Here is a 21,757-nt window from a genome sequence, read left to right on the forward strand (position 1 = left end):
AGTGCTCGTGAAGTTGAGTGTCTTAGATCTCGACGGTGTGAGAGCTAGTCTCGTCACGAATTCGTCAGCGCTAGCATATCAATGTAGCTTGATATTCCTTTTGCTTCTGGCGAGCTACACATCTCCTCGGATGCTCACCCTATAGGCATAGGCATCGCTATAAGTGTCCATCCATCCTACACTTGCCGAAGCACCATGAAAGTACCGCAGCGCGCAAGCATCGATAAGGAAGTTGATGTTGCAGTGGAGGCAGGTATCAAGCCCATGCTTTCGCGGCTGATGCCAGTGAAACATTGCCATGCAAGAAGACTTAGCGCTCGTTGAGATGCGTCTGTCTGCTGGCTTGTAGGGGTAGATGTCGACCGCGACAACCGCATCCATGATAGCAAGGCCAGGCACAGAAGGGACTCGCGAAAGCTTCAATACTGTTGGAACGTTCTCAGGAGTACACGTTGCACAGTTGGAATCGCGCCATGTGATACCAGATGGATGCTGCTCAGATCAGCTGGGATTGCCGATCACTAACTTGAACGTTTGTGCTTTCAGCTACAGCCAGATTCTGTCAGCTCGCGAGATGCGGAGGGCAAGTCTTGTACCATAGCATTAGGTCTCCGGTCCTCGAATGTCAGTTGCGCATCGTACACTCCGAGGTCTCTGGCTACCGGTGCCGGTCTGGTAGATCTGGGCGGCGCCGCTAGAAATGATCCGAAAATCGAACATGGTCAAGCGCGCAGAGTATGATACAGATTCATCCGGTCAAAGTCCGTTTTACGGTCTCGAGGTCGCCGTAAGTCGCGAGCGCGTGTACATCAACAGGTCTGTATGATGAAGCGACTTTTACCCGTCCATTGTCCATCCTCGATTTTGATCAGACGCAAAAGGTCGTAGTCCCATAACCTCCCCTCCCAGAGGAAGCCATCTTATCGCGCCTGTGATCATCATCATAAGACGAGGGGAAATGTGTTCGTGGAGGAATCATTGTGATGGCGAGCCGCTAGTAAGTCCACCGCCAAGCATTTACGTGCGAGTGCCAATGCTCCGCGCGTCAACAGCAACAAGAGAATTGCAGAATTCGAAACTGTGTTCTATGAGAACGTCATGCCACGAAGGATATCTGATAAGGTTGGCGGAGGTAAAAGTATACTTCAGTACGCGATGGGACGACCACCGCAGCTGCTGCCAAAGCTAGGCGCTTGGGTATGGTGATGGCGCCCAGGAAGCATATCTCTGCTAGGTTTTGTATATTATAGGTTTGACGACCTCACTTTCCATCGCTTCCATATCTTCTCATCCCCACCGACTAAGTACAGCAGATTCTTCAGCCCGAGGCTTTGAGATGGACACCCCCATCGACAGAGCTAACGATGACCTTGCTCCCATGAGCGAGGACGAGATCAATGCTTTCTTCGACGATCTGGACAAAGACAAAAACGGTTCCGTTAGCTTTGCAGAACTAGAGGCCAGACTCCATGAGATACACAACGAGCTGGCCCCGGAACCTGCTAAGCACAATCTTCACCATCCCAGCCGACGAGACGTGGAGAAGAATGAAGACCACAACGGCGATAGTCTTCATGCCTTTCTTTTCAATTTAATGCCTGATTGCAGCACTCAGCTAAGCCGGCCTGACTTCATCCGACGCGTCAAGAAGTGGGAGGTCCCAAGCCGGAAGCAATCAGATGCTACCGACTGCGACGCGGAGGACGCCTCCATGGAGCGTAAACTCCCTTTTCGAAGACGAGTGCGAGCATATTGGGCTGTTCATGGACGCGTTCTCTGTTTCACAGTTTTCGTGATGGCACTACAGCTTGCCTTTGGTCTGTGGCAAATGATTAAATACCTCAGAGATCCTTTGGCTCGTGCAGCTTCTGGTTGGGGTGTGGTATTAGCCAAGGCGAGCGCCGGGGTGCTCTACCCGACCTTCTTCTTCATGCTTCTCAGCATGAGCAGGCACTTCTCGACATTCCTTCGGAGAAACTATTACATCAATCGATTCATCAATTGGGATCTGTCACAAATCTTCCACATCAGGATGAGCATAGTAGGTCTATTCTTCGCCAGTTTACATGCCATAGGACACTTAAATGGCACCTTCGTCTTTGGCTCCTCAAGAGGACGACAAGAAAATGTGGCATCGGTGCTTGGTCCAGACGCGGTACCTCGTCCTTACATCACCTATGTGCGTACATTACCGGGTTGGTCGGGTCTCACGGCGCTCGGCTTGTTCTGGACCATCAGCTTGCTCTCCATGCCATTCATACGCAAACGTAGTCACGAGATTTTCCAGCTTGGTCACTTGCTTATGTTTCCAATGATCGGTTTGCTTTGTGCCCATGGCACTGCTGCATTGCTCCAAGCACCCATGCTCGGCTACTGGTTGGCATTTCCAGCATTATTGGTGATCTTCGAGCGAGTGTATAGATTGGTTCGAGGCCTTATGGCGGTACCTGCAAGAGCGGAGGTTCTGGACAACGACACAATTCGAATCACTTGCAAGCATCCGCAGGGCAAAGATTGGAAGTACTCTGCCGGACAATATATTCTGCTACAGGTCCCGAAGATCTCACATTTCCAGTGGCACCCATTCACTATCTCCTCCTGCCGTGGTAACATGCTGCAGGTGCACATCAAATTTGATGGAGACTGGACGAATAAGCTACAAGACACATTTCCAGAGAGCCAAGATATCAAAATAGGTATCGACGGCCCATTTGGCGCACCAGCGCAACGCTTCTATGATTACGACTACTCCATAATTGTCGGAGGAGGGATAGGCATCACTCCATTTGCGGCCATTCTTACGGATCTTGAGGAGCAGTCTACCGAGCGCAAGGATCCGTGGGCTGAGGGTAGGCGCTCACGTTCCCCATTTAGAAGACCATCGAGATCCGGTACTCCAGAGCCGACCTCTTCAGACGACCAGCAGCGAGGCGACAAGCCGAAACCACTCTCGACATCCGAATCCACAGCGGTGTGTCGACTTTCATTGGACTGTACGTGATCGGAACAACCTACTATGGTTCTCTGATCTGCTTAATCGTGCTACAGATGGTGCCGTGCCTCTCGCGAAGGATGGCAATCTCGAGCTCAACATCAATACTCACATCACGGCTAAAAGGAAGAATATATCGACGCATGTGTTCCGATACTTGCTAGATAGCTATCGTACGGAGGCTGCGCCATACTCGACTTTGACTGGCTTAAGGCAGCCTTCGCACTTCGGTCGTCCGGACTTTGACGCTATTCTGGAGAAGCATTTCGAGGAGCTTGTGGCGGCAGGAGTCACAGACAGTAAGGTGGGAATATTCGTAAGTCCTCGACTGCGGTCATTCTGGCGCCAATCAGCTAATGCAGTGTAGTATTGCGGTGCTCCTGTTGTTGGTGAAGTGTTATCAGACAAAGCCCACATGCTTACTGCCAAGGCTCGCGACATGGGATTGCATCTACGATATGATTTCTTGATGGAGGTCTTTGGCTAGATATGATGGTCAAGGACCGCAAAGCAACAGAATTATATGTCCAGTGTGTACGATAACAATTCTACTGAGACAACATCGAAGACGCCAACCGTGGCACACAACAAAGCCAGTGTCGAGACGATCGAGACGAGGTCACTATGATCCTTGTTGATCAGGTGGCTCATGAAGTCACCATTGCTTCAACAACGAGAAATTGATCGCTCCTTTTCAGCTGCCCGTTCGCAGATTTGGGCTTGGCCCTGAACCACCATCGGATCGGATCGTTATCTGTTGGAAGCACTTCAGCATCGCCTTTGGATTGACATAGCTCAGGGACGCCTTTTGTGAGTTGCCATACTCGGATACAACATGCAACACCCGATGCTTGTATACGGTGCAGACACCAGTTGCCATGTACATATTAACGAGCTGAGTGCAATCCCCGAACCTTTCTCATGGCTATGTCGTGATTTCGAGCTACATGCTCAAAGCGCTCGCTGATGGCCGTGCCGTTTGAGCTACGTTTCCCACGATTAATCAGCCCGTTCACCGTTCACCCTTCATCAGTCACGCGTACACCACCAGGTCCCACGAAATAGTGTCGCGATATTCGTGCCAATGCTGAGCTGGCGTGGCCAGAACCCATAGATTGCGATGTGGCCGCTTTGATCTTGGCTGCTCAATAAAAGCTGAACACTTCTTCTCGCTCTTCGTCATGCAGTAGGATCGTCGTAGAATCGCTAGCATGGAGTCCGCGATACTGTACTCTTGCATTGTGAATTATGCCATGCTTAGCGTCGGACGCTCCCTTTAGGTTGAAGTCTTCGCAACTGAGGAAACAGTGACGGAGTCTCGAATGTCAGAGGCTTCAACCCTGAATGGCGTGGTCTGTTTGATCAGACATGCTCTGGTTTCAATCGCCCTTGCGCGCACTTCCAAGAGCACCGCCAACAGTCGCACCCGTCACGATCACCAACACCAAGATCAAACCACAGAATTCTAACCATACTCGATATCGGGATCGGCTCGAGGTTCTGCTGGACGTGGACTGGCTGGTGTATGCTATCGACGAGCTACAGAGACTGTTTGTAGGCATGTAGGTCGTGGCACTCATCGAGTATCTAGGTGGATGACTGCGTGCCGGCGAGAAGTATGCTGGAGGAGGCGGCCCGCAGGTCTGATAGCTTGGGGGAAAGAAAACGTCGGCTTGCTCGAGGTCGCATGGTTTTGATCTCGACATGGTGACGCGAAGGCTGTTGGGCGCACAAGTGGCCTTCACATCATATCTGAGATCCATCTTATAGAGGTGATAAACTGCTCTCCACGATCCAGCAGTAGAATAAGCTTCCTTTGTCTTCTTCTCGAGCCCAAAGCTATATCATCCGTACCTGTCAGACAGACGCCCGACGTCGCACTTACGCATGGAATACAGCACACCCGTGCAACATCCCACCATCACAGCTCTCTCGTGCTGCAAATGACAGCTGTCACACTCAGGGCAACTTCGCAGCTCCACTTGCTCCAGACGGCGTCTCCGTAGAAGAACCGACTTCCTTTCGCGCAAGACTCCTAGCTTTCATGCCTTCGTACGCCACATTACCTGCACCAGACGTCTCCACACCAGCGGTGTCCTTTGCAGCATCGTTGACGTCCTTTGTTGCTGCATCGGCCTGACCTGCCGCACTTGCAGCACCTCGGCCGCCGGCACCTTGGCGGCGCAGATTCCACTGCATCTTTGCTTTTTCGTACGCTACTGCTGCGCCTGTGCCTGCACTCATCATGCCTTCTTGTGCCCAGCCGATGTAGGACTGCTCGTTTTTGCGCTGGATTTCTGTCTCGAGGTCTTTGATGTGTTGTTCACTGACTTCATGTGTCTCGGATGAGGTGGAGCCCGGGAGAGCATCTTTGACTGCTGTAGGCGCCTCATTCAATTTTGTGTTTTGCATAGCTTCTGTTGGTGGTGCTTTTGCCTGTTCAGCTTTTTCGGAAGCTTGACGTTCCTGCTCCTCCTTAGCCTCCTCAGCTTTGAGCTCTTGCTGCTCCTTCTCAAGGACACCAGCGTCCACATCTTCGAAGCCGATACGTTGCAAGATCGTACCCGTCAAGAATCGATAGCTGTTGTGGCCAGTCACAAGATCAGAGACATCCACGTTCTCAACGCCCTTTACGTTCTCAATGGCTTGTAGTCCGGCCACACCATACTGAATGCTACTGCTCCGGTACAAGAATGCCAGGATGTAGTCCTTCGTGCTATAGACATTGACTACTCGTCCAGAAACCACAGATCGTACATGTCTCCAGTCTGCAGCTGTGGATGGCGAGGGAGTCCCTATAAGGATGGCCGATTCGACCAGGCCAAATGCTTTGCGCTCTGCAAGTATTTGAAGACAGACATATATGACCTTCGCGCCTAGGCTGTAGCCGATCAATGTCACAGGTCGTTCGCCTTGAGCCTTGTTGATGATCGCATCTGCAAGCACTTCACCGGCCTTTTGCGCGCGGTAGCTAGCCACGCTCCACGGGTTGTCGATCACGCGAGACACCTTCAAAAGAGCCAGTGGCCATAGTCCGGCCATAAGCGACGCGAAGACTGTCCTCTTGATGATCTCCGACTTCGCATAACCCCACGCTGCAGAAGTAACCATTGTGCTCATGGAGTTGCCAAGATTCATCAGTGCTTCAAGCTCGAACCGAAGAGCGAAAGTCTCCATTTCTGTCCCAATCACCTTCCACGGCTCAACCACTTCATCTTTATTCGTCAGCCAACCACTTATGCCGATGGCGACACGCAGCCGCCTGTACTCCTTCTCGATCTTCCGAGGCCGGTGGCGATCGCGAACTGGCACAAAGCCAAAGTCCTCGACCTCACGTGCATACTGATCCATCATCTTCCCAGTCATCTTGCCACCATACGCGCCAAATAGGCCGCCAACAATCACAGTACTACCAGCCACAGATCCAAGGTATCCCGCTGCAGCAGTCGCGCCAAGACCGAGTCCTCCCATCATGGAGCCCACACCGGCTGCGAGCAAGGGCGCAGCAAGCCCACCAGTAACGCCGATCAGTGCTGCTCCCGCGACAGTAGCCAGACCAACCTTCCACTTTCTGCCGTCCTGGTTGGCTTCAGCTTTCTTCTTCGTCTCTTCATCAGCCTTCATATTGTCTGCCGCAGTCAATAAGCCTCGAGCAATCTTGCCCTCGTCCTGCGACAGTACTGAGACGTCGAGGCCAAGGCTGGTCGTCATGTAGAGCAGTAGTGTCCGTGAGTAGGATTGGTAATGTTCCAAGCTTAACAACAGTAGCAGAATGGAATGAACGATCAACGCTTTCTGAGCTTGTGGCAATTTTGTGAGAGGATTGCTGACAGGCGGGTACAACTTTTTCATCATCGCGTCGACACCAGGATCGTACTGTGGAGGGTCGGGATAGCGTATCCTGCTCGCTGATCGCTCGGGAGATTGTGCTTTAGGTTCAGCATGCTGTTCTTGCGCTTTCGCAGTCTCCTTTGAGTTTACAATCTCGCCAACTCTTGTGATCACGCTCGTTCGCCAAGCATCGAAGAAATGCAGGGCCGCCGCCTTCAACTCCTGCATTTTTGGCCCACTGAGCTCCTTCTCACGCTGAGCCAAGTCCTTCTTCATCTTTTCCTGTCGCTGAGCGACAGCTTTCTTCTGCTTGTCTTGCTCTACAACATCTACTGTTCCAGGATCGACATCAGGGTTGCTCAGAGCATCGTCGCCGGTCAACTTGGTAGCCACGACGTCTTCGGTCTTGCCAGTCTGGTTTGCGTCAAATATGTGGACGATGTTGTTACGCATGACCTCTGTGCAGTCGGCGACGAGGATAGTCAAAGCACTCCTGTCCTCTTCCGTCTTCAGTATCGTCACAAGTGATTCACCCTCCTCATCGCTTTGCTTCACCTGCTCGGCAGGGCGGCTGCCGAAGGCACCAGCTGCTTTCTGAAAGAGGCTCGCCATGGTTGTCCAGCTCTACCTTGTACCAGGAATCGCAAGGTTCTTGAGTCCAGCTCAGAAGACTTATATTGCTTCTGCAACAAAGACGGCACGAATGTTATGCAGATGACGTATGTGTGTTGATAGGATAGGTCACATGTAAGCGTCTCAAAAGTCATATGGCCTACCGCAATCGGCATAAGTAGTTCCGATATGTACAACTTCATCAATAGCGGACACTTTCCTACCGATCATGGAACCGCCAGCAGGCCAGCAGACTAAGCGGCTATCATTGCGGCCGGAGTGGCGAGACAATCGCCTCTCGTTCGTGGCGTCCATCAAGCCTTTACCAGCGACTGAAGGAACAGGAAGTCCTCTGCCCAGCACCATGGACTCGCCTCTCACCCAGCAGAACAGGCCGGAGGTCTTTGAGCCGAAAGTCGTTGGACTCTATCGTAGGCTGTTCAGAGTGTGTATGGTTCCCGTAGCCCGGTTTGCTGTACTTACACTGGAAGTAGGAAGTTGACGACGAAGAGAAACCAGAAGGATTCTGGGCCACGCTCTTTCTGCTTCGACCAGATCTACCACGGCTTCGACAAGTCTTAGAGGATACAGATGTGGACTTCTTACTACAGATGCAGCACCAATCTCAACAGCTCCTCGTTCAGTCAATAGCAGCATTGAAGATTGGCCACGCACCAGCAGACGAGCATGCTCTAGATGTAAGTCGCCATCAGTATTACGCTCAACTCATGATAGATCTTATTGACTCATAAAGACCCTCGCAGTTTTCTTCTCCGTGATCTTGGCCAAACGATACAATACTAGCGCGGAAGTGATCGAGATCGTAGCCGGACTGGACAGTGTCGATGCTGTCTTCACGGAGCTCGTTGCCAGCCTCGACAACATCATCAGAAGCGAAAGCAAGACGACCATGTTACGCACGAAGGCAGTCCGAGCCGCCATGGCCATCGTATCTGGTGGCTATCAAACTGCGCTCGTCTCGTACTTTGTCAACAGGGACTTCTTTCCAGGTCTGATGAGACTCGTGCAGCATGAGGAGTCTGAAGGTCAAAACACTGAGGCGCTACTCCTCACTGGACTTCTGGCCAACTATGGAAAATTTGAATCGCACAATCAATACCGAATCCGCTTCGCCGACTTCGTAAACGACGCAGCCGTGACTAGAATCGTGGAATCTATCAGCTCGACCTGCGACTTCCTCCGAGCACGATATATTGCAATACAGGACGATACTCCTGCAACATGGTCAGTAGCGGGTACGTTGTCGTACGTTGGGCTTGGCTCACTGGCTGGTGCAAAGCCAGCACCACCCACTTTGACAGAGGAGCAACAACGGGAACTCTTCACGGAACAGCCTGGCTCGGAGACAGCAACGCTGCTCACGATGTACGACTTCGTCCAATCCAACAAGCTGTTTTGCAATCGCTTCGTATCTCAGCCTGCACAGGACAAGACGGAAACAACGCCATTCACCACGTTCATCTCATTCAGCTCGTACCTCTACCAGCATGCTTACAGGTCTCTACGAGCATCGTCGTACGCCTACCTTACGCTTCTGACGCTGCTGATATTGATCGAGGATCCAACAATCGCCAAGCTACTTTGCGACACCACAGCTCCTGTACGACTATGTAGACAGCGACCACCTTTCCTGCCACTACCAAAGCCTGACCGACCATACGCAGCAGCTATTTTAGATCTGTTGACCGATGGCATCAACCACAATCTTCGAAAGCGACTGGACGTAGCTTTCTACATCCAGAGCCTGACTGTGCTCAATCGGTTGATCAGCTACCTTAGCAAAATTCGAACAAAGCTATCATATCACTGGTCCGAGCTCTGGAGGACCCTACTATCATTGGTCCGCTTTCTCAACCAATACGCCGACGATATTCGCTCGTCCCTGGGCTCCCAGGATCTCGTAGGAGCAGTAGTCGAAGTCCTCGCGTTGGCGTTGACAAGCGGTGAAGCATTCCTCCCGGACGCCTCAGCATACGACGACCTCTTCTACAAGCTCGTAGAGTCCGGCGAAGCGTTGACGAAGCTCCGCGATACATACAATCTTGCCAAAGCAGACGACAAGAAACAGTCTGCGATCAATACGCTTATCGGCGTCTCACAGCACTACAAAGAGCTCATTGATAGTCATCGTGCCAAAAAGGAGCATCTGAGTCCGAGGGAGATTGATAAGATTATTAGGCAGGGGTATGATACCCTCAGTATTGAGACGAGGGATGGAGTGGCGGAGCAGGTGAAGATCTTTCGAGAAGCGGATCATAAGAGTGAGCTGAAGAAGATCATTCGGGTTGTGGTGGCTGATGCTGTTGTGGTGTTGGATCGGGAACACAGCGCCACTTGATGACTGAAGTGTTGGAAATTTAGTTTATGAGAATCCGCAGCTGCCGCCGCCACTAGACCGACGCCACCATAAAGTGATATTCTCCAGCTAAGCAAGCACCTCAACTCCGAACACCGTGCTAGCACCCCATCCGACCATGATCCTGTTGTATTAGACCATCTATCCTACATTGCCATGCAGTCCCCCTAACAAAGAAAACTCCTTGTCACCCAACTCCTACCATCGTGCAAATCGTACAAGTCGAGAAGTCAACGCGCGAAATCACTACCTCCGCCTCTCCTGATCCCTCAGCTCCCGCCACCTCGACATCAGTGGACCCATCTCCTCTTCGCAATTCCGAGCCGTATCGCGTTGACAACCGTGGAAGTTGGCGATGAAGTCGCCTTCTTGGTAGATGCCTGCAAGTGGACATTGTCAGTCATGATAATACATTGCGGGGGAGAAAACACATGGGGATGTGCTCACCATCACCCTTCCCGCCTCCAACCTCCCTTGTGTAACTATTGACGACCCTCTGCTTAACCAACGCCAACTTCGCCAGTATAGTACCATGCCACTGCACAATATGCTCCAGCGCATGCCCCTCCGCTTTCTGGAAATTATAACTTCTATACAACGGATCGAACCACGCGTCCAAGAAGTATTTCGCCCACTCTCCGCTTCGCACCATGATAGATCCTCCAGCTAACCCTTCGTGATCTTGCGAGAGGATGAAATCTACGCGCTCGCCCCGCACGTGGGAGAAGGTTCGGATGACGCTGTCGGGTGGGACGACAGGTTGGTCGGTGATCATTAGCTCTTCTATTTTCCGCGGGTCGAGGACTTTTTGGTAGAGGCCTTGGGTTGGATTCATGATCAAGGCTGTACTCGTCAGATACCACAGCCATGGCGTGTGGGGATGCAGAGTCATGGCATGTCGTATTGCTGGGATCGTGGACCACGAGAGAGGCGTATTGGGCATGAGATCGTAATCGGTGGTGTTAGGGAAGAAAGTCGTGTAGCCGTGTCTCGCGGCGTAGTCTTTTCGGTTTTCAATAATGTTGTTCCTGTAGCTTGCACTTAGATGTGGGTCGAGGGTCGTTACTATGACCACCTCTGGCGTTCCTGGTGGTGGTCGTGCGCCGGATGTGCTACTGCTTGAGTCGGAGAAGAGGTAGATGAGGAGCCATATTAGTGCTACCCCACCGAGAATGTATGGAAGAAGAGCGCGTAGACTTCGTCGTCGCCGTGGATAGGCGGAGCGGGAGGGCGCGTATGGTGAGGTTGGTGAGGAGGTTTTGCGTGGGTAAGGAAACTGCATGCCGGGCATCTTTGGTCGCGGTGCTGGTGAGATGCCTTTGTTGAGGTCTGACGGGCTCGAGTCCGAGGATGGTGTAGTAGGTCGACTCAATCTAACGAGGCATCATCTCCTGTTCCTTGCTATCTTTTCGCGACGATCACAATCGTCTATATCGGCTCTTGCACATGTATAAGATGGTGTCAGAAAGTAACCCTCTTTTGACATCCGCGAATAGATCGCCGGGACGCCAATGCAGGGTCAAGGGCCGCCGAGCCTCCACTTGTTCCAAACTTGACACTTTCACATGCCAAGCACGTGGTCCGATACATCCCCTTACAAGAACTACTGTCGATGCTGAAGACATCGTCGTCCATCTCACGGGTGCTCAGAGAGGCTACGCAGTGCTCGAGGACATGCTGTAGACACGCCCTGAACAACAGCAGGCCATTCGGCCGACCACGACATCAGCTAGAAAGATGGGTTGATCCCAGCAGGAGGCTCTTCTCGAGCCAGACTAGACTATGGCAGACCAGCGGGGTGGTGACAGCAACCTCGCATGATGGAGCCGGCATACTGGACGCGAAGGAGACTGTAGGCCTAGTATCTCTAGCCAGTGCTCTCCCCATCGTCTGTCCAGGATGTGGAGCTTTTAGCCAGACCGTCGACTCAGACAGTGCTGGGTACTACGATGTGAACAGAACGAAGAAGTCGGTGCAGAAGCAGAAATCAGCCTTAGAAGAGAACGCGGTCTACCGTGCCGCCATGGAACTCGATACATCCATCGGCACAGGACTGGACGCAGTGCCTCAGACACCCTCAGATGGATCGAAGCCACAGATATGCGATCGTTGCCATGACCTACTCTACCACTCCCGTGGGACGTCGATTCTCCATCCTTCCCTGCACAGTATTCAGTCAATCATCGAAGAGAGTCCACACAAGCACAACCATATCTACCACATCCTGGACGCCGCCGACTTTCCCATGAGTCTGATTCCCAACCTACAATATGCTCTGGATCTGCCTCGTTTACGAACCAAAAACCGAAGATCAAAGTTAACCCGCTATTCCCACGGCAGAGTAGCAGAAGTCTCCTTCATCATCACTAGATCTGACTTGCTGGCACCGAAGAAGGAGCAGGTGGACACGCTCATGCCATACTTACAGGGTGTACTGCGGGATGCGTTAGGTCGTTCGGGAAGGAACATAAGGCTTGGCAACGTCAGATGTGTTTCCGCGAAGAGAGGGTGGTGGACTAAGCAGGTGAAAGAAGAGATCTATGAGAGGGGCGGTGCTGGGTGGATGGTGGGAAAGGCGAATGTGGGAAAGAGTGCGCTTGTTGAGGTTGTATTCCCAAAAGCTAGGGGTGCTTATGCTGCAAGCGCCAGTACGGGAAGTCAAAGAGAGACAGAGGATGAATTGAAGGAGTCGAGCTCGGTCGAAGCGCAAGAGAATATTGATGCGATCAACGATGCTCTCACTGCAGATTCGCCTGGTGAGCTGGCGGAGGGAGTACGAGCAGATAACAGGGTCGATCAGCCGTCTCCCGAAACCGCCTCCTCAACCTACAAACCACCACGGGAAGAGCCGCAAGACGATGAAGAGGAGTTCGACCTCAACGACAACGACTCCCTCCTCCCGCCACCGCAAAAGGAAACACCGTACCCACATATGCCACTGGTCTCCTCCCTACCAGGCACAACCGCGTCGCCCATCCGCCTCCCATTCGGTACAGGCAAGGGCGAGCTCATTGACCTACCTGGTATCGACCGCTGTGCACTGATCACCCACATCGAACCCTCACATCACAAAGAAATGGTGATGAAACACCGCATCACTCCAGACCAACTCGTCATACGACCAGGTCAAAGTCTTCTTCTCGGCGGCCTAATAAGAATTACGCCTGACCTACCGGATAACATAGTCATGCTCGCCTACCCCTTCGTCCCAGCGGCTTTCACCCCACACGTCACAGGCACGCACAAAGCCATAGCCATCCAGACAGGAGTCCACTCGGAGCAAAGCTTCGGCCGCGAAGGTCAGGTCTACGAAGGCAACGTATCTACCATCGCCACACAGGAGGCAAAGGCTACCATGAAGCAGGCAGGCAGGTACGAGCTAGAGTGGGACGTGACGAAACGTCGCGCCGGGCCACTCACGGACCGTACGGCGGGCAAGCAGAAGGCGGGCGATCTTCCCTTTACAATCTACAGCGCCGATATCCTTATCGAGTCCGTAGGTTGGGTTGAACTGGTGTGCCAGGTGCGGAAACGTGCTGGCGAAGCACCTCCTGGGCCTTCGGATGCTCTAGGGCCACTGGACGCGGAGCCAGAACAGGGCGACTCGACTTTTCTTGGTGGGCTTGAGGCGGGGATGTACCCGAGGGTAGAGGTCTATAGTCCTGATGGCGCTTTCGTGGGTATGAGAAGGCCTATGGGTGCCGCGATGCTGAATGAGAAGAAAGTTGCTGTTCATGCTAGGAAGGGGAGGCCGAGGATGAGTATCGGGATGGTTAGGAGGAGGAGGGGCGGTGGGTTGGTAGAGGCTTAGATGTGTATAGACACCGATTTAAACCTTTGTTAGCTGGCGAGCTCACGTGCATGCGCATAGTCAAATCTAGTGGGCAGTGATGTTGGCCTTCTATTGATATTAAAGAGACGAAGTATCAATACATTACATGCTCCGGGGCTTGTATGCCTCACTCCGTCTCGCTCGAAAGTGGTAGATTTAACAAATCAGTAGTACAATCGCCACATCATCAGTATCGTATAGCTCTCGCACATATCATATCATGTCATATCCCGCGCATCAGTCCCTCAAGCACCAACCTCGACCATCCTCCCGATCGCCTCCTCAACACCAATACCAACACCAAACTGCTCAATCGCATCCTGTGCCCTCGGTACACCAATAAGCGCAATGCTGCGCGGCACAACAACATCCTGCACATCAAAGCACCCGAACGCCACGAGCTGCTTAAGTGACGGACAACTTTTGAAAATACCCGCAGTCACACTCGTATCGACTTTGTTGCAGAAACTGATATTGATGTATTCCAGCGCCGGATACGTCTGCGCACCATTGAAGACATCAATGAAAGCCGAGAGCTCGATGAAGCGGCAGGATGCCACATCGAGGTGTTTGAGCGCGGGGCCGGAGTGTGCCATCAGCGCTTTGAAGCCCGAGGATCCAACGCCGATGACTTCTTCCGGACCAGTAGGATTGTTATTGTCTACATCGCGGGTCGAATTGACATCGACGAAGGTGAGAGGCGGGTTCGACCAGTTTGTGAAGAGAGCGGCGAAACCTGCGTCGCTTACTGTGTCGTTTTCTGAGAAGCGGAGTTTGCTTAGGCGTTTGCAGTTGTCGTGGATGGCTTGGAGGACTTCGTTGTCGGCGTCGATAAACTTGTCGAGTGAGAGTGTGCTGAGCTTGCTGCCGCGTTTGGTAACAAGGTCGATGAGAGTGTCGTTTGAAACGCTGTTGCCGATTTGGAGGGAGAGGTGTTTGAGGTTCTTCATGGTGGCGATGTGTTCGACCGCGGGCTCGCCAAGGCGACGACAGAGCTTGAGCTTCAGACGTTCGAGGTCGGGACAGCATTCAGCCATTTCCGCAACGACATCATCCTCGAAAGCGGCATCAAGCCACTTCAGCTTGATTGTGTGTAGCTTACTGCCAGCTTCCTGGAACAGTCTATGCCACATCTCTTCTGTCACCAGATTGGCAGCATAGAGCTGTATATGTTGCAGGTTGTGGCAGCGCTCAAGCATGTAGTCCACGGAAGCATCCTTGAACTGGCAGGTATTGCTTAGAGCAAGCTTCCGCATATTCGGACAGACTGCAAATATTTGTTGGTAGTCTTCTTCCTCCAAGTATGCAGCATCATGCACGATGACCGCATCCAGATCAGGTCGTAAGAAGAGAGGTAGAGTCTTTGACTTCATCACACGCTTCTTGGAGAAGATGGCGCTAAGACGGTCGAGCAAATTCTCAGGGAGATCACCGAGCTCTTCCACGTCATCGTGGTGTTGTGCGATACGATTGATGCATAGCTGAACTAGCGACTTTGCACCGCCGGCAGCGACGCCGTCCAGCTTCTCACTCTCCATCTTGCGTCTCTTGCGACTCACAGGCTGTTTCTGTGCCGCCTTCTGCTCTTTCTTCAAATCTTTCGTGAACTCCTTACCGCATGGCGTACATAGCAGACCGCCGTCCGACCCCTCCTTGCTGTACGGCGTGACGGTGAATCGCTTGCTGCATACCTCGCAGTGCTCGAATTGTCCAGGTGCAGGTCGTGCCTTTTTGTTGAATTCGTCCTCGTACTCCTCGCCGTCGTCATCGTCCAGGTCCGGATCGCCTCTCTTCGCCTTTTTCTTGCCTTTACCGCCCTTGGAAGCTTTAGCCTTCTTGATCTTGTCTATGGCATCTTTCTCATTGCGCTTGCGCTTCTTGGTTTGCTTCTCGTCCTCCTCAGCTTGAGCCGCCACCGCTAATGCCTCATCATCGTCTTGCTGTGGAGCTTGAGCTGAGGCGCCTTCGCCTGCATCTTCCTCCCCTTCCTGTCGTCTTCGTTGGTAGTCGTCACGGATTTGCTGTGCTGAGATGTTGTTGGCGGCAAGGAAGTCTGTGAGAGCACTTCGGGGGCCGCGGATGGTGTTGCCACCACGTCTTCCGGACATGATGTTTTTGTGTATGAATTGCACTAGACTTTCATTGGAAAGGCCGATGAGTATTCATTGCGTAAATGACCTTCACGTGACAAGGGCAAACATTTGAAGGTGTAGTTCTAGTCCAAAGGTGAAGTCGACCAATCACCTCGGCGCGTCTGCCTGTCAAACGCGGAAGTCGCGCGAGCACGTGAGTGGCAACTTATGCAACCACTTAAGCCCACATTTAGCTCAGGCTTATTCAATATTGGAGGATCTTTGATGATCTCATCGTGGATCTTTAGATCGATCTTGCGCGCGACCCTAGTTCGATGTCGCGTGCGGGCAAAATGCTCCGACTGGCATGACATACACAGAGCAGGAAAATAGCAGACGGCGATGAGATATTGGTCCCAGCCCTGCTCCTCTTTGCTTAATCCACATATATGCTTTCTCTGCTTGCTTTGCGCGTAAGCAGGCATACTGTTCAGACACGTTTGCTGCCATTGCGATTACGATCCTGCCAACCGATCATACCTTGGACGGCAAGACGCGATCTCATGACTATGGTGGCAACGAAGCGCAAGCTCTCCTCTGTTGATGTATCTGCCCCTACAACGAACGGCGATGTGCCACCATTGAAGCGACGTGCCTCATCTCGCAAGGCTTTTGCAGCGCAAGCGCCTGCTCAGGCCATCGTGAATCCTGATCTCAACAACGATGTCCTTGACGCACCGGATGCTACACGAGCATCACCTGATAGCGACATCAACGAAGCTGTCATCCCCAACAAGGTCAAGACGAACGATGTGAAGGAGGAGAGTCCTCTCAGTGACGCTCCGGATGTTGTCATGCCACCTCCAAAGAGGAAGGGTGGTAGGCCAAGGAAGGCTGCTCAGGCTGCGGCGCAAGGTGTGCATGAGGCTGAGGAGGTGATGAGTGCGGTCGTGGATGCTGCAGAAGGCAAGGCACAGCCGGTGAAGAAGGGAAGAGCGAAGAAGGTCAAGCAGAAGGCGGTGGAGGGAGAGGAGGAGAACGGCTCAGTAGCAGAGGCCCCAACGAAACCAATGCCAGCCAAGAAAAGCAAGAAAGGTGCTGAGCAAGATATTGCTGAGCGTGATCCGGAGGCTGAAGGCGACGAGGAGCCAGCTGATGAGGAAGAGGTCAAGGAGGCTTTGTCGCGACCGCCACCCGTTAATAGCGATTACTTGCCTCTGCCGTGGAAAGGACGACTGGGATATGCATGCCTGAACACATATCTCCGCAATTCTACACCGCCCATCTTCTGTTCCCGAACTTGTCGAATACAGTCTATACTCGAGCACCGCCATCCGCTTCAAGATCCTTCGCAGCCGGAGCACCCGACCAAGAATAAGCCAGACCGCAGCAAGCCAGCTGATACCGAACTTGGCCATCGATACGTTGAAGCATTGTGTCTGGCTAATGTGCGCGATCTGCCAAAAATGCTGCGATGGAACGACAGATACAACATCAAATTCTTACGACTTTCGAGCGAAATGTTCCCGTTCGCCTCACACCCGGAATACGGCTACAAGCTCACACCTTTTGCGTCCGAAGCGCTGGCTGAAGTTGGCAAGGTCGTCGCAGAGCTTGGTCATCGTGTCACGACGCATCCTGGACAGTTCACACAGCTGGGAAGTCCGAGAAGGCCTGTTATCGAGAACGCGATCCGTGATCTGGCGTATCATGATGAGATGCTCAGCCTGCTGAAGCTTCCGGAGCAGCAGAACAAAGATGCGGTTGTGATCTTGCATATGGGAGGTATTTTCGATGGTAAGGAAGGAGTTATTCAACGATTCAAGGAGGAGTATATCAAGCTACCACAGTCTGTCAAAAATCGCTTGGTTCTTGAGAATGACGATATGGGCTGGTCGGTACATGATATCCTGCCCGTGTGCGAAGAGTTGAACATACCGATGGTTCTCGACTACCACCACCACAACATTGTATTCGACAAGGAGCAAATCCGTGAAGGAACGAAGGGTATCATCGATCTATATCCGCGAATTACCGCCACCTGGACACGAAAGGGCATAACGCAGAAGATGCATTATTCCGAGCCCACACCACCAGCTATCACGCCTTCACAACGACGAAAGCACAATCCACGAGTTGCATCATTGCCACCATGTGCGCCAGATATGGACCTAATGATCGAGGCGAAAGACAAGGAGCAAGCAGTCTTTGAACTCATGCGCACATTTAAGCTTCCAGGTTTTGATCGCATCAATGACGTTCTGGCATATACCCGCCACGACGATAACAAATACGCACTCCAGGCCCTGAACAAGAAGAAAATGAAGAACGACGATACTAACCCGGAACTGGTTCCAGAGGAAGACATCGGTATGGGCGGCCCAGAAGGCCGTGTGTACTGGCCACCAGGCATGGAAGAATGGCTCCGTCCCAAGAAACGCGAGGTGAAGAAGAAAGAACCTGCCGACACTAGTGGTGGCAAGAGTAAAGCTCAAATCAAGAAAGAAGCCGAGGAAGCTTATCGAGCCAGGGAAGCGGAGAAGGCTGCTGAGAACGGCGAGATGGCTAAGGAGGAAGAGGACGAGAGCGATGTCGATGCTACACCCGCTACGAAGAAGGCTAGAGCTGCTATGAAGAAGAAGGAACAAGCTAATCGGGCCAAGGATGCCGCCAAAAAGGAGGAGCAGGAGGCGAAGAAGTTGGCCAAGGAGGCTGCGGCTGCTGTGAAGGCGGCTGCGGGTGATGGAAAGAGTAAGGCTGCGCCGAGGAAGAGAGCACCGAAGGTCAAGCAGGAGGTCAAGCAGGAGGAGGAGGAGGAGGAGGTGGAGCCCACGCCAAGTGCTAGTGAAGCTGAGGCCGAGAGTTTCGGGGTTAGTGAGGAGGATGAGGCGCCTGTTACGCCTGCTATCCAGAGGGCGAGGCCTAAGGGCGCGAGACAAAGTAATGGGAGGGTTGCGAAGGCGAAGAGGGTGAGCTATGCTGAGGATGAGGATATGGAGGATGCTTGATTGAGATATCGGGACTCTCCTTTGCACATACAAGGTATGCGCACAAATGGATCATCCGGTTCTCTGAGATCTGCGCAAGTACGACTCTTCTGACCGACTGATGACTTCCATGGTACACGACTAGCATCTTGAACGATCTCAGCGAGCATTCTACAGTCTGTTCCATACTCTTCTGCCGTTGAACGACGCAGCACGATTGATCTAGAAACACTGCGGTCAGGCTCAGCGATCGTCTTTGCAACTGGATGTGACCAATGGAATTTGGTTTTGGATATGTTGACTCCAGATCCAATGTGTTTCCATATCATTAGCAACCATAAATGGTATGAGATCTGCGCATCGGTAACCCGCTAGGCACGGGCAGAGAGCATGCGTGCGACGTGCCTATGTGTTCGGTCGAGCACTTGTGGTCCATATTGCTCCAGAACGATAGACCAGGACCCCTGCCACGGGGAATATGCGCCAGACTTCCAAGCGATGCGGCACAGCGCGCAGATCGACGCTCTGTTCCTTGAGCGGTGCCAATATATTAAGCTACAGAGCCAATGCTTGTTGCAGTACATTGGCTACTGCAGTCTACATAGCGCAGCAATATGACCCCCATGGCCTATTTGGCAGAACCAAACTACTGCATTATCTGCAAGGTTTGATCGTTACATTGCATTGTACTGGCAGCCAAGTCGCAAGTCTGGCAGTCATCCTTGCAGCACAGTCAGAGGAGCTCACACTTTCGTCCATCCCCCAAACGCTGTGCTCGAGTGCTAATAGTTGTGACTCTGTCACTGTCGTTCATTGACTTAGAACGGCGACAATGTCGGAGAAGGCAGCAGATACTGATGTGACGACCTCGCCATCCGGACTTGACGATGGCTGGACAGCACAGCAAGACCATGATTTGGGTCATCGATTGCCAAAAGATCCCAATGATCCTTTCCACTGGCCGAACTGGCGAAAGCAACTGGTGCTTTGGCATGTCTCCATGATCCCTTTCCTCGCGTTGTTTTCTGCCTCCCTCATTGTAAGCTCAATCTCGCACTTTCATGTCGGGAGCTCTGCTAAAGGATTGTCGCAGGTACCTACGTTTGTGCCTCTGGGCAAATATCTGCATACCCAGATCACGGAAACTGCCTATGTCACCAGTATCTACATTGCGCTTGTCGCCATCTCCCCGTTGATATGGAATCCCATGTCCAACGTGTATGGCCGCCGACCCATCTACATCATGAGCTTGGCCACTTTGGTCCTTTTCAGTACACTATCGGGCTGGTGCAAAACTTATCACACCCTGCTGGTCTTGCGCGCCCTGACCGGATTGTTTGGCAGTGTCTCGCTGGGTCTGGGCAATGCTACCGTAACAGACCTGTTCGCGGAACGTGAGGGGGGACGATACATGGGCGTCTATACTGTCTCCTTCATCACCCGCGGACACGTGGCACCTATCATTGGCGGCTACATTGAGAAGCGATTGACGTGGAGGTTCTGCTTCTATCTGCCGGCAATCCTCGCAGCAGCCCTTCTGTTCTCATTCTTGCTCACCGTCCCAGAGACTTTGTACGTTCGCAGGAGCGCTCACGACAAGCAAGACCAGCCACCGATCGGCCTAATGCACTTGGGAAAGGCACTTCCGGACTTACACCTCAGAGTAGCCGACTTCTCCAGACCCTTGCGAATGTTATTCTATCCAAGCGTTACTCTACCGATGTTGAACTATTCAACATCCTTCGGATACGGCAGTATTCTGTTCATCCTCACATCCTCAAATCTCTTCGCCAAGCTCTACAAATACAAAGCATGGCAGACCGGAGTACTTCTTGGCGTTCCTTTGACTGTTGGAAGCGTTTTAGGAGAGTTCTTCGCCGGCTACCTTTCCGACCTCATAGCAGAACGTAGAGCAAAGACCCGCGGTGGCCTCTGGAGACCAGAGGATCGTTTCATCGCCATCCTACCTGGCTTCGTGCTCTTGCCACTTGGCATCATCATCGAGGGTGTTTGCATCACCCGCCATACACACCCGATAGGACCAGCCATGGGAATTGCCGTTGCAAGCTTCGGGCTTCAGATTATCACTACTGTTGTTTATGCATATACTGCAGATTGTCATCGGCCTCGGACCGCTGAGGTTGGGGCTGTGCTTAACTTTGGTCGCCAGGTTTTCAGCTTCTGTATTGGCTTTTACGGAGTGCAGCTCGGCGAGGAGATCGGGTTCCAAAGTGCATGGGGTGTCTTTGCCGCTATCAACATCGCAACCGGTCTGCCAAATGCAGCCTTGATGGTCTGGGGAGAGCAGTGGCGAGCCAGCTTAGGCGAGTCAAGGGATAGTAGAGATTGATGATAGACCAGTCGTGGTATCGTAGCCCAGGAATGCCGCAGTGAAGGCCTCCACACATGTCTCACACCGCGAACACCACTCCCAGTCGTTTCCCTATGTGCCTGAGCCATGCAAACCACTACTGCAGCTACTCTGCTTATACACATAGTAACCATGCATGGCTGTGCAGCCGGCATCGAGCCTGCATTTGACCAGACTGCCGAGATCCGGGCTGCGCTTGTATGTCCACCACGCAGTATAGCTTGGAGGACGAGCACTCTCCGAGATCGCGATCGTGTGGACTTCCAAGCAAACAGTCCAGCCCATGCGGGCGTGGTGAGAGATCGAGTCTCGGAGTGCCAGACTCTGCCACCATTGCTCAACTTCGTGCTGTCGTGCCCACGAAGCCTCGCCACGGCTGGAGCAGAGCTGGAACACGAAAACGTTGTTGTGAAGCCAATATGCTAAGGTCTCCCTACGTAATCCTCGACTTACGGCGGTCATGGGCGGTGTTCCTGGGTAGTTGAAGTGGTATATGAGCTACATCGTCATGCATCAGGCAAAGCCACTCACCGTTTCCTTTCAAGGACACGTATTCGTTGTGAGCAGTACCGGCCGTTCTTCCGTTCGTAGATAGCTGTGCGGGTTCCTATGTATGCGTCCGATGGCTCGGGTGAGAGCAGGGTCAGAGACCATATCATATCCCGCAGCTCTGCCGGCAGACT

The 21,757-nt window shown here is 52.6% G+C and overlaps 8 protein-coding genes across 8 annotated transcripts; 5 read left to right on the forward strand and 3 right to left on the reverse strand.

The window, feature by feature from the left end:
- Nucleotides 1-1,336: 1,336 nt before the first annotated feature.
- On the forward strand, nt 1,337-3,479 carry LTS14_003317 (uncharacterized protein; the record flags this gene model as incomplete). The annotated part of the gene is made up of 3 exons (XM_064836022.1): nt 1,337-2,993; nt 3,049-3,308; nt 3,360-3,479. The coding sequence occupies 3 exons, from the start codon at nt 1,337-1,339 to the stop codon at nt 3,477-3,479; spliced, it is 2,037 nt and encodes a 678-aa protein (XP_064696231.1).
- A 1,472-nt stretch (nt 3,480-4,951) lies between these two features.
- On the reverse strand, nt 4,952-7,435 carry LTS14_003318 (uncharacterized protein; the record flags this gene model as incomplete). The annotated part of the gene is made up of 1 exon (XM_064836023.1): nt 4,952-7,435. The coding sequence occupies one exon, from the start codon at nt 7,433-7,435 to the stop codon at nt 4,952-4,954; it is 2,484 nt and encodes an 827-aa protein (XP_064696232.1).
- A 229-nt stretch (nt 7,436-7,664) lies between these two features.
- LTS14_003319 (uncharacterized protein) lies at nt 7,665-9,794 on the forward strand (the record flags this gene model as incomplete). Its single annotated transcript, XM_064836024.1, has 3 exons — nt 7,665-7,880; nt 7,930-8,133; nt 8,190-9,794. The coding sequence occupies 3 exons, from the start codon at nt 7,665-7,667 to the stop codon at nt 9,792-9,794; spliced, it is 2,025 nt and encodes a 674-aa protein (XP_064696233.1).
- Nucleotides 9,795-10,058: 264 nt separating this feature from the next.
- RAD7_1 (UV-damaged DNA-binding protein rad7) lies at nt 10,059-11,103 on the reverse strand (the record flags this gene model as incomplete). Its single annotated transcript, XM_064836025.1, has 2 exons — nt 10,059-10,192; nt 10,260-11,103. 2 exons carry the CDS (start codon nt 11,101-11,103, stop codon nt 10,059-10,061), a joined length of 978 nt encoding a protein of 325 aa, XP_064696234.1.
- A 529-nt stretch (nt 11,104-11,632) lies between these two features.
- GEP3 (Mitochondrial ribosome small subunit biogenesis protein) lies at nt 11,633-13,623 on the forward strand (the record flags this gene model as incomplete). The annotated part of the gene is made up of 2 exons (XM_064836026.1): nt 11,633-11,664; nt 11,688-13,623. The coding sequence occupies 2 exons, from the start codon at nt 11,633-11,635 to the stop codon at nt 13,621-13,623; spliced, it is 1,968 nt and encodes a 655-aa protein (XP_064696235.1).
- Nucleotides 13,624-13,889: 266 nt separating this feature from the next.
- On the reverse strand, nt 13,890-15,752 carry RAD7_2 (UV-damaged DNA-binding protein rad7; the record flags this gene model as incomplete). Its single annotated transcript, XM_064836027.1, has 1 exon — nt 13,890-15,752. One exon carries the CDS (start codon nt 15,750-15,752, stop codon nt 13,890-13,892), a length of 1,863 nt encoding a protein of 620 aa, XP_064696236.1.
- Nucleotides 15,753-16,279: 527 nt separating this feature from the next.
- On the forward strand, nt 16,280-18,724 carry LTS14_003323 (uncharacterized protein; the record flags this gene model as incomplete). The annotated part of the gene is made up of 1 exon (XM_064836028.1): nt 16,280-18,724. One exon carries the CDS (start codon nt 16,280-16,282, stop codon nt 18,722-18,724), a length of 2,445 nt encoding a protein of 814 aa, XP_064696237.1.
- An 811-nt stretch (nt 18,725-19,535) lies between these two features.
- LTS14_003324 (uncharacterized protein) lies at nt 19,536-21,053 on the forward strand (the record flags this gene model as incomplete). The annotated part of the gene is made up of 2 exons (XM_064836029.1): nt 19,536-19,742; nt 19,797-21,053. The coding sequence occupies 2 exons, from the start codon at nt 19,536-19,538 to the stop codon at nt 21,051-21,053; spliced, it is 1,464 nt and encodes a 487-aa protein (XP_064696238.1).
- Between the last annotated feature and the right edge of the window lie 704 nt (nt 21,054-21,757).

Source organism: Recurvomyces mirabilis (assembly GCF_035927965.1).
Source record: "Recurvomyces mirabilis strain CCFEE 5264 chromosome Unknown scaffold_7, whole genome shotgun sequence".
Classification (NCBI taxonomy): Eukaryota; Fungi; Ascomycota; class Dothideomycetes; order Mycosphaerellales; family Teratosphaeriaceae; genus Recurvomyces; species Recurvomyces mirabilis.